Source organism: Merops nubicus, unplaced genomic scaffold (genome assembly GCF_000691845.1).
Source record: "Merops nubicus isolate BGI_N331 unplaced genomic scaffold, ASM69184v1 scaffold10926, whole genome shotgun sequence".
NCBI lineage: Eukaryota > Metazoa > Chordata > Aves > Coraciiformes > Meropidae > Merops > Merops nubicus.
In genome coordinates this window covers 3,834-18,669 of record NW_008616935.1, presented here as the reverse complement: position 1 = coordinate 18,669, position 14,836 = coordinate 3,834, and the positions used below count along the sequence as shown (strand labels likewise).

The window sequence follows — 14,836 nt, the reverse complement described above, 5'->3', positions numbered from 1 at the left end:
CTAGTCAGAAGAGGTGGGTCACGACAGGGAAAGAAGGTTCCCCCTTCACGTTAGTTATGCCACACAGAAAGCAGAGGAGAACAAAAGGCCAGTAAAGTTAACGAGATTAAAAAAAAAATGACAAGAAAAGAAAAAACAAAAAAAAAGAAGGAGAAAAAAAAAAAGAAAGAAAAGCAGCAGCAGTTTCAGCCAGAGATACAGAATTATCTAAACCCGTGGAACACGGGGCTTTTTGTTCTCTGCAATTATCAGCCATTGAACAGGTATTAAAAAAAAATGTTTGTTTTGCCTTTTTGTTTTCCACATTCATGGAAAAGGTACACCAGTAGTGCTGTAATTGGTTTCTATTTTAGTGGCAATGCTGGTCAGGAATTCCTCAGACCACATACTGGTAGGGGTCTGCTTTTCCTTGGTCTGGTGTTGCGAATGGGCTAAGCCATGCTATAGAGAAGGGATGGCCAAATACTGCTTTCATGTTCATCCATTTTGTTTTTTTAGCCCATCTTCTCTCTTCCTTTTTCAACTGTTCTATTCCCTGAAAACAGAAATATCACATTTTCAGTCAAACGCTCGGATTTTGTAGTTCTGGATGTGGGGCAAGGTCTGCTCTCAGCTACCCCTTATCCAAAGGGTGGAATAAGAAAATGAAAATGCATCTCTACTGCCTTTCATTTCCTTCTCAGCTTTTCATACTAAAAAAATTACTACAGATAGAAAGTATTCCTTGGAAATAAAGCTACTTTTGTTTTTGTTCAGGCCTAGATATCTCATAAACTTTTTAGGACCTGCCATCTGATTGCCTCTGATGTCAATTAAAAAAGAAAGCCCCACCACCTAAAGCCAACCAACACTTCTGTGCTTTAATGGCTGAGCACTACTCACTAACCAGATGGAAAAGTTTGAGAGGAAACCACTGGAAGCTTGCAGATGCAAAAAAAAAACCCACGAGCCCAGAGACAATCTCTATAGTGCTCCCAGATTCACCAAGCAAGTTCAGGAGGTGCCCATGGCTCAGTGGAGCTGAGTCTACCTGGTGCCTCTTCGCGAGCACCGCTGCGGAGACATGCACGGGCTGAGAGCAGGGAGAGAGGGTTAAATCAGACACTGCTTCGAGAGAAACCCTGGATGGTGTTTAGTAAAGGTTAGAGGCAGAACAAAAAACAGCCATGGAGCAGTGAGCCGAGACATCCCCCAGCCCGTGGTTAAAGGGTGAGTGGTCTGTGCTGTGTCCAAGAGCCACAGGGGGAACTCGGTCTCTCAGGAGAGCGGTGCCCGGCTGGCAGGGAAGGAAAAGGGAGCTGTGTGGTTGCTGGAGAGCAGGACTCCTCCACGGGGAGCAGCAGGCACATCAGCCTGCCCTTGAACTTGGAGCTTTTCCAAGGGAAGCTCCTCCTGACCTACACGCCCCTCCCGTGCTAGGGAGCGAGGCGCTGCACGGCACCTCAGTGCCCCACGTTAGCTCTGCAGAGCACAGCCTGTTGATCCCTGGCAAATGTCACCTCTAGAGATGACAGCAAGATACCAGGGTGATGGGTCTCTTCAGGCAGGAAGGGACTGTCCCAGTGGGACAGTGTGGACAAGATGGGGAATGAGGTCTCCCAGCCATCAGAAGGTGAGAAAAGGCGAGACACAGCCCTGCCTCTAAAATGTGAAGCAAAACACAGCAAGAGACCACACCAGGGAGAATTTCAGCTGGAGATGCTCCTCTGCTTGCCAGACACGTCTAGTTTGATGCTAGCAAATCTGCAGTGAGATGTTCCACAGAGCAAAACCCTTATTAAAAAGGAAAATAAAAATGAAACCCCACAATCCAACTAGGGGGAGACCATATTTCACTTTTTTTATTTCAGATCGTGGCATCGTTCCTTTAACATCTATGAGTTCCCAAACTCTGAGGGGAAAGGAAAAATCACGGGGACTTATTCGGGTGCCCAACAGCTTCTAAAGATGCTTGAGAGGTTTCAAAGACTGAGGAATCCAGGTGACAATTTCACAGGCAGCACTGCTGATTACACACTCATCGACAGCCCGCAGCTTGGCGGGGTCTCCTTGTTCTGTAGGACCCTGTGCCTCTCCCCAGCAGAAGGAGCAGCTGAAGTCTCCCTCCAAAGACAGGAGAGCAGCAGTGTGAGCAGCAGCCTCTCACAGAAGCCAAGCATTAGAAAAAGTGCTGCACAAAAGCCTGAGGAGCAATAGGTCTCTAATGCCAGTCGCAGCTCTCCGAGGGCAGCCAAAACACCTGCTCCAGCTTCAGCTGGCCATGGGCACACAAGTGAAGGGGAGAGAAAACTGAAGGAGGCAGGGGAGGAAATAAGAGTCGTCGCTCTTACTTTTTAGAATAACATTTTTCTTCAACCTCTCCTGTTAATTGAGGTATCTGAGCATGCTTGGTGAAGCCAGTGGCACGCACGAGCGTGGGGACACCCCCAGGAGCCACCAGCTCCATCTTTACACAAGTGAGCAAACGTGGGGCTCTAGGATGGACTGCAGCACTACCACAGTAACACCCACCCAGCACCCCCCTGATGCACAAGTGGAGCAGAGGAGGCTCAGGAGAGACCTTCTGGCTCTCCACAGCTCCCTGACAGGAGGCTGGAGCCAGGTGGGGGGCAGGCTCCCAAGGAACAAGTGACAAGACAAGAGGAAACAGCCTCAAGTTGTGCCAGGGGAGGTTTAGGTTGGATGTGATGAACAGTTTCTTCTCTAAAGGGCTTTTCCAGGGCTGTGCCAGGCTGCCCAGGGCAGTGGTGGAGTCCCCACCCCTGGAGGGGTTTCCAAGCCGTGGAGATGTGGTGTGAGGGACAAGGGGCAGTGGGGACCTGGCAGTGCTGGGGGATGGTTGGACTTGATGATCTGAAACATCCCTTCTAACCAAAACGGTTCCATGACTGTTCTCCTCACAGCAACCCCTGAAGAGCACCACCCAGCACTGTGCTAGCTCAGTCCCTCACACCAGATCCCTCCTCAGAGGGCAGAGGTGTGTGAGCTGCCTGTGCAGCGAGGGGAAACCCTGCAGCCCTGCCCTGCTTCCACAGTGCTGAGAGACGGGGCGCGGGAGCCAGCGCGAGCCACCCACCGTTTCGTCCGTGCAGATGGAGTGTACTTGGGTCCCAAACATAACCGAGGTGAAGATGAGGAAGAGGAGAGCCTCGAAGCACAGGAGGATGAGGAGAATCACCGTCGTCGGGGGAGAGAAGGAGCTGCATTCTGTGAAGGCAAAACAACGGGGTTGGAAGTGGAGAGACCAGGTGGTGCAGCAGCTGCAAAGCACCTGCTCGGCCAGGAGATTTCCACACTCAAAAGAAATGACATGATCTCCACTTTCAAGAAGGGAAGCTCTGATACTCTGATATTCCTGAGGATATTCAACAAAGAAACAATCACTCTTGCAAGTTGTGGGAAGGAAAAAAAAAAGAGAGCAAAACCACCCCCCTGCAGCTCTTCCAGAATACAACTTTCCTTTCCCCAGCACACTGGCTGAGGCTCCACTCCAGTTCACCTGCAGATTCTCTCCTAAATCTTAATCTGAACAAATTTTTCCACAGTGATAAAGTCCATTGGAAATCTCAAGCTGGTGGTCAGGACACAAGAATAATGCTTTCTGCAGCACTAACATAAAACCAGAATATGTTTCCTTTCATAACTGCTGAGTCATAACCTTAAGAAGGGCTGATTAAAGCCAAATTCTTCTTTTTCCTCCTACTCTACAGTGCAAACTTAAGCAAGAGCTCAAAGAAGGTAACTAGAAAAGATGAGCAGAAGAAAGGAAGAAGAAGGAAGAATGTTTTAGGGCAAAAACCATACTGTTGAGTGCTGTAAATGTCAGAACACCTCCAGATCTTTCTGATATCCAAGAATAAGTGTCACAAAACCCCCCTTATTTTTCTCACAAGATGTTGAGCTTTAACAGAAACACCACCATCAGCACACACCCAAGGTGGCTGAAACAACAGGTCCATCTCTAACCCCTCTGCTCTGCCATCTACACCTGGGACAGGAGGAAAGTTCTTCCTCCACAGACAAAGGCTCTGATTCTTCTTTTTCCTCCTACCCTACAGTGCAAACTTAAGCAAGAGCTCAAAGAAGGTAACTAGAAAAGATGAGCAGAAGAAAGGAAGAAGAAGGAAAAATGTTTTAGGGCAAAAACCATACTGTTGAGTGCTGTCAATGTCACCTCCAGATCTTTCTGATATCCAAGAATAAGTGTCACAAAACCCCCCTTATTTTTCTCACAAGATGTTGAGCTTTAACAGAAACACCACCATCAGCACACACCCAAGGTGGCTGAAACAACAGGTCCATCTCTAACCCCTCTGCTCTGCCATCTACACCTGGGACAGGAGGAAAGTTCTTCCTCCACAGACAAAGGCTCTGAAAAAGGGGGCAAAGGAAACCCTGGGTTTTGAGGGTTCCTTCCCCTACAGCCCTGGCCAACAGAGACAAATCCAGATGCTCACAGTGACAGCTGGCAGCAGTTTCACAAAGTTCTGAACTGCAGATCAACCTTGTCAAGTTGTGTGGGCAAACAAACCCATCCTCTGCAGAGCTGCAAGCTAATGATGTGTCATGATAACAGAAACTCCAAGAAAAACTAAGCCAATACTCTTCCAAAAAAAAAACCCACAAGCAGCACACACACCTGCACACACATTTTTTTTTTGGCAGCTTGCTGTTTGCCTCAGCATTACCTAGAGGATTTCCTACATCCATCTGTGTTTATGGAAACATCTCAAGTGGCTCTGTGAAAACCAGCTCGCTGGCTGCCCCAGAGCAATGGTTGGGATGTTTGTTTATTTGGGTTGGGTTTTTTTTTTGTGGAAAGGAATTGTTTGTTCTTGTGAGGGTGGATTTTTGGATCTGAGTTAGCACATTTTCCTGGCAGTCATGCCAGAATGATTCACGTTATCCTTTTAAAAGCAGTGTACACATTCTTATCTTCTTTGGCATTCAGGAAATTGGTGCTGCCTTCATGTCAACAGCAAATTACTGCACACACACTATCTAGGTATCTTTACAACTCAGCATCAGGCTTAAGTTGCAACAGGACTTTTCAGGATGGAGATTCCAGCAGGTCAGAAAGAATTATGAAGCTTCTGGATTGATCAGTAAAAAAATAAGATTTCAAAACAGAGTGTAGGAGAGCCTAGTAGCATTCTTCTGAAACCAGCATAAAAGGGGTTGTCTTACAAGCAAACTACATGATGAAATGTTATTCCTGAGCCAATCTGGTGATTTAATGAGGTATTTTGTTAGTACTCACTCGTCCAGTCTTCTTCAAAGCAATACAAGAAGTGAAATCCCACCATGATTAGAGCATGCAAGGAAATCAGTGCTATATACATCTGAAAAATAAAAGATAACAACGTAGGCATCAGGGAAGTTTAAAGACCAGCATAATAAATCTTTCAAACATTTTAAATAAAGCAAAGTGTTAAGGTTTAACAAAACCAACCAACCAGCCCAGAGCCCACCTAAACACCTCCCACTGAAACAGGCACCCTGAAGCTGGCAAATGCCAAGACTAGAGGGACTCATCCTGACCTTGCCAACAGCTCTGAGTGAACAGGAGGGAGAAAGCTTCATTCAAAGCCAGCTGGACGGAGAGCCCAGCCTCCCACAGAGCTTATTCCCACTGTCCTTATTCCCCAGAGCAGGCAGGCTCTGACACCCAGTGTCGTGTGGTCAAAGCTCCCATCCCTGCCCTTGACAGCACCACAGTTTCCCAGAGAAACAGCAGCTAATTTGTCTTAACCACAAAATGCACTTATCTGTTTTCCAGCATGAGGTTCAGAAAAAATATTTGTTTAAAATAAGTATCTTTCCCTGAGGCAGATGCTGGCATGGAAAGTTTCTCTCAGGCTTTAATATTTTGCACTTAACCCTTTTTATTTTAAATTAGACCTCACCTTTGTAACAAAGAGCTCCAAACTATACATGATGCTACATACACACTACAAGTAGGACTAAAAAGATGATTCTCCTGAAGCTACACACTCTGACAAAGGTTGGCAGACATTAGAAGTGAGAATTTTTGTTACAAGAAACCCCTGTGGAAGCAGGAAAAGGTGACAGGAGAGTATTTTGGGTTTCCTTGTAAGTTGAGCTTGCTGCCACTCTTTCACCTCCTGAGGTCTCAAAAAGAATAACCAAGAACAACCCCTATTTTGTTTCTCTCAGCCACGTGAAGTATTTCATGCAGCCTACTTGAAAGCAGATGTCAGCTTTGACAGGAATCCCTTTGACAGGGTTAAACCACTCAGCTCACTCCTCAAGAAACCCTTGCTCAGGAGAAGGACCTGGGATTGTTTTGTCCTGTAATCCACACCCTAACAAACCACACCAGAGGACAGAAAAGCCTCTCCAGTTAACTGGAACCCTCCCCCTCATTACTTGGTGAGATGAGAACATTCCTCCTCAAACCCACAGATGTCTCAAAAGATTTATTAATAAAACAGAGCATCACTGAGGCTCAGTCCTGTCATGTTCACGCTGCTCCCACGGGGTGTTTGCAGCTCACTTTGATGAAGCAGATCTCAGCCCTTCCAGACATATGTAGTATTCACGTCTGAGCTCCTGTTTTCTTACTCGTGCTGCCACAGAGTACAAAAAGTCAAACACCTCCTTGGTTTTCAAGGGTGAAAATAAACCACCCGCCAAGGGGGATGCAACTCCCCACGCCTGGCTTAAGGTGTGCAGCAGCTCTTATCCTATGATCCCACACAGGCACTCATACAATACAACACTGAGGAACCCTACGTGTGGCCTGGGACCCTTCCAGCCACAGCATGGGGTAAAAGGACAGCCCACAATAAACTATTCACCTCATGACATCGGTGCTGAACAACGCTCAGCACAAACCTCAGCGAGCCCTGGCACACGCTTCCTGTGATGCCTTTCCCCTGCTGTTTGACTAACTAGGGGAACACACACAACACGACAAGCCTCTTGCAAAAAGACTTGCAAAATACTTACTGTAAACAGTACGAAGTATTTCTGGTTATTCTCTCCCACACAGTTATTGACCCAGGGGCAGTGATGGTCCATTTTCCGGATGCACCTCTTGCAAACACTGAAAGAACACAGGTCTTTATTTGTAACACATTTCATCCCAGGAGCACAACGTTTCACAGGGGCTTGCAGGACACAGGAACTAAGGGAAAGAAGCAGAGGTGAAATCTGAACCTAAGTTTTCTGGTCATCACAGATCTTTGTGCTTTGCTCACTTGCCTAATGCCTGTTCAAAATGAACCGTACAGCAGCAAATCACCATTGTAAAAAATTAATGCCAAGTAAGACATCTTAGTGAAATATTCACAGTGGTGGCTCTGCTAAAATGCAGCCTAAACAATACATTCAGGCAGAGGGGGGAAAAAAGAAAGCAGTGACTTAATGTAGTTTTAACCTTTTTGGTCTGTGAAAACACCCGTAGATTAAAACAAAACAAAACCCAGAAAGGTATAAAAAGCAGTAACAAAAAGATATTTTTCAGAGTTGCTAAGAGATTTTTTACCAACATCAACTGGTAGAAGGAAACTGCAAAGAAAATGAAATAAGTCATTAGAAAAGATTCTTGACATCAAGGTAAACCACACACCAGCACCAACCAGCTGCAGCCAGGAAAACAGAACCACAATATATGTTTCAGGGTAAAGCTAGACACCAAAGCACTTCCCAAGACCCAACTAATCAAAAATTCAAATTCCTGCCAGCATGCTCATTGCAGCCAGAAGTCAAATTATTAAAAGGTTGTTTATTACTTTCTCTGAACATCATTCTCTTGCCTAGTCAGTCACTGCTTCAGCTCAGATAATAAAGGGAGTCTTTTTCCCTGCCGCCTTCTCGGGTGATAAGAGAGGAAAGGCAGTCTCCTGATACCACATTGCACAAACAAGCACAGAAATCAAATATGAAAGAAAAGGGAAAAAAACCCACAACACAAAACCTCCAAACAAGCAAACAATAGACCCAGAAAGGAAACAGCCATTCCAGAACAATTTTGGCAGCGCTGAAACAGAAAGGATCGAGGGCTCTGCCTGTTTTATTTTTCCTCTTCTAAGGGAAACTCTAACAGCCCACACGTTGTTCTGAGCACACATGAATAAATAATAGGAGCCCTCTCCCCCAGAAGCAGCTCGCACGCAGCCCACGTGGCAGGAGGGGGGATCCCCAAGGGTACAGGTCATGCCTGGAAACCAAACGAGCCCTCACCCAACCCCAATGGTTGGTCAGGCAGGACCCAGGCTCCCGATGTGGGGTCGGGTGAGGAGCTCCTGTGGAAAGCAGGCAAAGCCTCCTTTTGCTAGGTGAAGCAGCTGGAAGAGTTTGCTGGGCATGGGGGACTCAGAAAGCAGCACAGGAATCAGAGAACACCCTGGTCCCTCAGGCACACAGCCAGTGGTACCTCTCACTGATGCATACGCACAGCCCTGACATGGGAAAGCCCAATAAACGCTCCTACCCCACCAGAAAAATGCCTGACTGAAGATTCTCAAGAGCATCAGTGCTCAGTGAACCAGTTTCCCAAATCCTAACGTCTCAAAAGTTATCTTAAGGCATAGGAAAAAAGAACATGCAGAGGAGGTTTTGTTTTTAGCCCGAGTCTTTCATTTCCATACGCTGCGAGTCATCAGCAAGGCAGCATTTTAGATGCAAAGTTTCATTCATAATTGAAGAGGTGTCAGAGGGGAGTTTACAGGAGCATTAATAAGTGATAGGCATGATCACATTGCTCCTGCTGAAAACCAACTCCTTATTTTGATTAAAATAAAAACAACAACAACAACAAAAGAAAAACATTTGCACAGTAAAGCTCTGCAAATAAATACGAAAACCACAAACAGCAGAACAAGTTTGTTCAGCTCAGCAGCAGGTATTCCCTCCCCAAAAGGCCCCTCCAGCAACCAGCAGCAGCCCTGATCCCAGCTCTCTCAGCATGTACTGGGGTTTGAGCAGGTAAGGACCAGTGCAAACCCATTGACTCCTTACTGGAAGGCAGTTTGCTTGCTTTAAAAGCAGAAGAGGATTTTAGGAGCTAGGTTGGTTGGTTGTTTTTTTCCTTGCTGCCTTTTGGACTAAAAAGCTGACTCCCAGCTGCTCTCTGCAGGGGAGTCTGTGCTACCAGGGAAAGGATGGATGTGACTGATCAGGGGGCAGAGGGGTCTATCACACAGTCACAGGATTCAGTGAAAACATGGAAATCAGAACTCTTAAAAAGCAGATAATTACCTGAACTTTAGTTTTAATTTCAGTATCACTTCTAAACCACTCCAGTCTCAGACTCCAGCAAAAGTTTAGATCAAGGCCCACTGGATAAATATAGAGGTCTTGATAAAAGGGCTCAGAAGGCCTCAGAGAAGACCTTACCTGCAGTGATGTGCTCTGTCAGGTTTGATGCTGCAGCACTTTGGGCACTTGTAAACCACCTGTCCTGGCTTCAGCTGTAAACTCTCAATGAACTCCTTTGTGGCATTACCTTTGGGTACAGCACCCTGCAGGAAAAAACAAACAAAACAAACCTGAAGATCAACCTGTGGACATTGGGAGTGCTAAAAACAACAGGATGACTTAAAACTACAGGAGGGGAGGGGAGAGAAAGAAATAAAAGCTTCCCTAAAATCAACAGTTTCAAGAAGAGACAGAAGATTCAGAAAACAAAATGAGGCCCTAATATATGGAACCACATACTTAAACATTGTTTTGGTGGGTTTTGCTTTTTTAAACATCAGTAAATCCTCAGTTAAGCAACTATTCTTTTGTAATCCCATAGTAATCTTAAAATATTTAAGAATCCTTGTCCCTCTCTTCATATGTATCAACAAATTTATCATGCTGGTGTTTCATACCACACACTGGAAACCACAGATATTCCATTCCAGTAGCAGCAGCTACTGCTGAGGTATTGTTGTGTACACTAATAAGAGTTGCTGGTAAACACCTCATGTATTTATAGCTATGCTTCCACTGTGTGTTTGTTATTGGAATTAGGGTTTAACATTCAAACAGTGAACAGTAAGAATCCTCCCACCTGAATAAGATGAGGTAAAACACTCTCAGCTGGGCAGTTTCCCCTGGAAAATGTGTGTGTCTTTAAACAGGTAATGTACTGCTGCTGCAGAAGCTTCAGTTCAAGAGTTTCCAGCCTTTTGGGGCCAGAAGTTTGCTCAAAAAGCAAAGAAAAAAAACCAACCCCCCCCTAGATGTCATGAAACGTGCTGGTACACTGGCACAAACACACTTCTGTGGACTTAAAGCTTTTCTAGTGAAATAAAGCCAGGGATGTAATATTTTAACAGATTTCTGATGGAACAGTCTTTTTCACACATCCATACAACCTCCTAGCAGCAATACATGGGGATAACACACACCCAGGAGAGAACTGCACGTTAAACCAGTGCTATGAGACCTTCCTAAGCAGTCTGGGCTCCTCCACAAAACCCTGCCAGCAGGCCTGCCCAATCTAAAAATTACTGAGACCAGATTCCACAAAATGTTCTAACTCTAGGATGCAGCAAAGCTCAAAACCTTAGGAATTTTTTTTAACAAGAGCCCACAGGAAGCAGTTCCTGAAAAGCATGATGCACACGATCCCCTCTGAAGAATTCAGGTGTTCATTTATTTATAGTAAGAGCTCCATTTGCCTGCCTCAGCAGTTCTTTCTGTTTCATTCTGATCCCAGCCCTGCCCCTGGCTGTCCATGTGCTGGTGGCTTCCTTCATCCCCAGCTCACGCTGTCTGCCAGATGTTGCTTCATCCCCTCTCTGTATCACCCCTCCTCCATTTTGGTTAGCTGATTTCCTCATTAAAAAATCCAAGTCCCTCTGGCTCTCACCACTCCTGCACATCAGCCCCACCATGCACACACAGAATGAACATCTCTTTTCCCAAATATTCTGCAGAGAGATTTTATCTGCTGCTCCAGCACCGCGTGCCCAGCTGGCTTCAGAATACAGCTTTTGTTTCACAAGACTCCTGCTAACTCTGCAAAATAATTCCAGTGCCCTGAAGGTCCCTAGGCATTAAAGTCACACAACATACAATAACTAACAACAGCCAGAACCCCTAGGACACAAGCTGGATTACAAATTGCTGCAGCCCTCTATTCCTGAGTCTAATGACCACAAATTTCAGTGCCTCAGCTACTGCTTAACAGCCCTGCCCAGCAGCAGCTTTATCATAAACTGTGACATCAGCCCAAATCAAGCCATTTCTGTGGTGCTGTGGCTTCTGGGAGAGCTGGAAACCAAGCAACAAAGATTACACTGAAATCTTAATGGCACTTAAAGTTTCAAGTAGGAAATAACACATGGAAGGAATACTTAAGGGTTATCAGAGGCATGCTGTCATTTCCCAACAACAACAAGGACACTCGGGAGGAAAGGGTCAAGGGGAATCCGAGCTTGTTTTTCCTTCCACTGACCAGTGGGCATGGAGTTTGGAACTGAAATCCACTGTCCAGAGGTTATTAAGCAAAATAAACCATCACAGGCCACCCCGAACAAGCATCACGGTGCTGAACTCTAGCCTCTCACTAGCTAAAAGATAAGAAAGCTCTCACAAAGCAGCATCCTGCTGAGACATAAAAAGTCCTGTAACTCCTGATGCTTGCCCAAGGACTGTCAGCTGCTGGCATGCTCACTCAGTATTCATTTCAGCAGGCTCCAAAGCACTCCAGTGAATCACTGCGGGGAGGGAAGGTACCAAAACACCACACGTTCTGCTCCATCCTGCTGCAGCACTGCTCACCGAGGCAGGCAGGCAACCAAAACCAGCTTTTCCAGCTTTCCTGTTTGCCAAGGCACAAACTCCAGGTCTGCCACTGGGGAGAAAATGGTGTCAAAAAGAAACACTCCTTCCTGGTGTAAAAAGAGGAGCTGCTCACTGCTCACATGACAGGGCTCTGAAGCTGGGCCCTTGACTGTGCGTCTGGCTGGAGGGGGATGAGGAATCAGCACACCACAGCCTCGAGTGACAGGCTGACACACAGAAGTCCTTTACATCTGCCACTCACTCAGCAACCAAGTTGCCCAACATCTAGCAGACAAGAAAAACATCACCTCTTTCTTTCCAAGCCATACAGAGAGAAATATACTTACGGGATCTGTCAGCATAGCACGAAAATGCGAAGCCAAAGCCAGGAAAGCCAGGGTGTTGAACAGCGTGCCATTGATGACACTATAAACATAATCTCTTGATGGAACTAGCATGACAAGAAGGACTACAAAGTCGGCATAGAACACCAGCATCCAGGTAACGACAGCACATGCAATACCACAGCCATCTCGGATAAACCACATTGTTCCCAGGGCAGCACGGCTCGGAGGTGGAACACACTTCTCTGGCTGGAGGTATTCAGGCTTCCGTTCAATATCTCTGGCACGGTGGACTGGGGTAATCATCATAGGCTGCTATGTCCATACTTGCATCTGAAAGAGTCAGAGAGAAGAGGGCTCACTGCTCTGCAGGGCTCAGAGACCTCCGGCTGCTTCAAGGCGTGGGGACCCCCCGGGAATTCCGCGCTGAGGAGAGCCAGTGGGAAAAGCAAAGGAGTTCAGTAAATCCAAGAGGAAAGAGGGGATTTCAGGCTCCTGTGCTTATCAGAATGCTTCTTACTCAGAAGATCCTCCAAGTGCGTTTGAGGATTGCTTAATCCCCATTACAACCAGCAGCGTGCCACCCCCACTCCCCAGAGGAAGGGCACCAGGCACCTTAATGATGGGACAGCCATCAGGGAGGTGCCACCAGGAGCTGAAGCAAGACCTGGACACCATCCCACAAGGGAAAAAGGAAAGGCCTGGCAGGGCTGGCAGGGTCCCTCTTTGCTGCCTCAGACCTGGGGAAGGGAAGAGTCTCTCCTACAGGTACTGGGAAGCTTAGCAAGTGGAAGAGGTTTCCTCTCTCCTTATCCATGGACTTGGCTCTGGGGGAAAAGTGGAAACAGAAACCCCTGCCAAGTTACAGTGTCAGGATCTGGTGAAGCAGCAACACAGGCAAAGCTCTTGACAGGAATTTCTGGTCTTGGCTGAAGGATGCCCCTCCCAAACAGCAGCTCTCTTCCACTCTCACCTCCTCCTTTGGCCTTATGTCCCTAGGAACTCTGCTTTGCCACGCTTCTCCCACCACCTCTGCTCCATCCCTCACTGGCATTTGGTTTGCCTCCTGCCTGGCATTTCTGACTCCACTCCACTGCAATAAAGGCACTGACACACCACCTGCCACCACTGCCCTGTCCTCTCCATCACCACAGGCACCCTGTCTGCCCACAGGGCCAGGTCCACCCTGGAGCCAGCAGCTGTTCTGCTCCAGGTACTCGAGGTGCTGTGGCTTCAGCGTGACCCCCACCAAAGGCAGGCAGGTGAGAACACCCAGAAGGTGCCCAGGAGCCTCTGGCAGGAGCTCAGTCGACACGCACCGTGGCCGCAGAGCACTCGATGCCAGAGCACACCCAGAATGCTACAGAGAGTGGCTCTCTGTGCACCCAGCAGCTCCTCCCAAGGACAGTCCTTAACAGGGTGTTTGCACAACGCTTGGAACACTCAGAAGGATTAAAACCTCTACTTGAAGACCCACCTTCTACAGCAAGGGGTAGTCATTTCTCTGCCAAACACACTGAACTGCCTGTACCTCAACAGAAGGGTTCAGCCTCCCACTTCTAACGTTCCCAGGGCTGAGGCATCTACCACCTCTCTGCTACTTCAACACAGGAGGATTATTTTTTTGCAAAGAAGTGAGAATAGAGTGCATTTTCCCATTTCATATCAGAAAAAGGGAGACAACATCCACCATTAATTCTGTTTTCTGCCAAAAAAAGTTCACATGGAGCAATTTGGGTGTTGAACTGTTAAAAAAGTGCCACTGTTACTGATACTGTATATTGTGTATTTCCATTTTATAGTGTATAAATCTTACAGAAAACATAGTGAGAGAATGGCAAAAGTGACTAGGACCTTAAACTTCTCTCCAAACCTTTATGGGTAAGTTCTTTCAAAGCTCTTTGTGTAACACCAACCAAAACTGAGATGCTGTTGCCCCTGCCCAGACCAGGAAGGAGATGATAGTTTGCTTTCTAGTTGTTACTTCAAAAGAACCAAATTCAGCAGAGGACAATTAGGCTCTCACAGGCAAAGATTAAGGTTATTAATGAGCAGGCTAATTAATTAAACCCAAGCACAGAAGCAATAAGCTTGTGTGAGTGAGAAGTGACTGGAACTGCTGCTGCCACAGTGAGAGGCAAATGCCAGGAGTGCAAAGTTTCAAGGTGAGTGGGGGAACCAGACGATGGACAACATTTGTTTTCAACACGATTGGTATAAATAAAACTAGGAGAACTGGGTTTTTTCTTGTATTTCTGCTTTTAGCATGTAGCATGCTGCCAAGTGGGGGAGTTTCAGGTGCTTTATGAAGCTGAGGAGCCCCACGTGGGTTAATGGTGCAGCGTAGCAGCCTTGTATTTGCACACACATCACACAGAACAGAAAAAAATCAAGATAAAAATGCACACGTGTGGCTCTCGTTTACTTTGGCAAGAAAACCCCCAAATAAACGCTTCTCCTCATCCACAAAATTCACATACCACGTTGTAATTACTTTGTATGTTAACCACAGCTATAATTTAGCCTTACAGTTCCTGATACTTCAGGAGACAAGCTATGTAATTTTCAGATACAGTGGTTACCCAAACAATCTGGTGGTCTATGTTCAGATGTATCTACACCTACAAGTAAATCCACAACTTTTCCCCAGTTTTTCACTCTTTCTGTAAGGACACTTTCATAGTCATACATTCACAGACTTGGCTAGGATTTTCAAGTCTCCTCTGCCACAAGGAAACAGGTTTAAC

At 46.5% G+C, this 14,836-nt stretch overlaps 1 protein-coding gene across 1 annotated transcript; it reads right to left on the bottom strand.

Moving 5' to 3' along the window:
• Window positions 1-235: 235 nt before the first annotated feature.
• ZDHHC3 (zinc finger, DHHC-type containing 3) lies at window positions 236-12,423 on the bottom strand. The gene is made up of 6 exons (XM_008942975.1): window positions 12,093-12,423; window positions 9,364-9,488; window positions 6,973-7,069; window positions 5,261-5,342; window positions 3,077-3,207; window positions 236-535 (listed from the first exon to the last, which is right to left on the bottom strand). The coding sequence occupies exons 1-6, from the start codon at window positions 12,396-12,398 to the stop codon at window positions 377-379; spliced, it is 900 nt and encodes a 299-aa protein (XP_008941223.1). The 5' UTR covers window positions 12,399-12,423; the 3' UTR covers window positions 236-376.
• Window positions 12,424-14,836: the final 2,413 nt, after the last annotated feature.

Bases quoted from the DNA above. Each gene is read 5' to 3' on its own strand.
- ZDHHC3 (XM_008942975.1), bottom strand. From the start codon at position 12,398: ATGATGATTACCCCAGTCCACCGTGCCAGAGATATTGAACGGAAGCCT. The intron at 9,489-12,092 runs GTAAGTATATTT...TTTTTCCTGCAG, and splicing joins GTGCTATGCTGACAGATCCC to GGTGCTGTACCCAAAGGTAA. The intron at 5,343-6,972 runs GTAAGTATTTTG...TTTATTTTTCAG, and splicing joins AATACTTCGTACTGTTTACA to ATGTATATAGCACTGATTTC.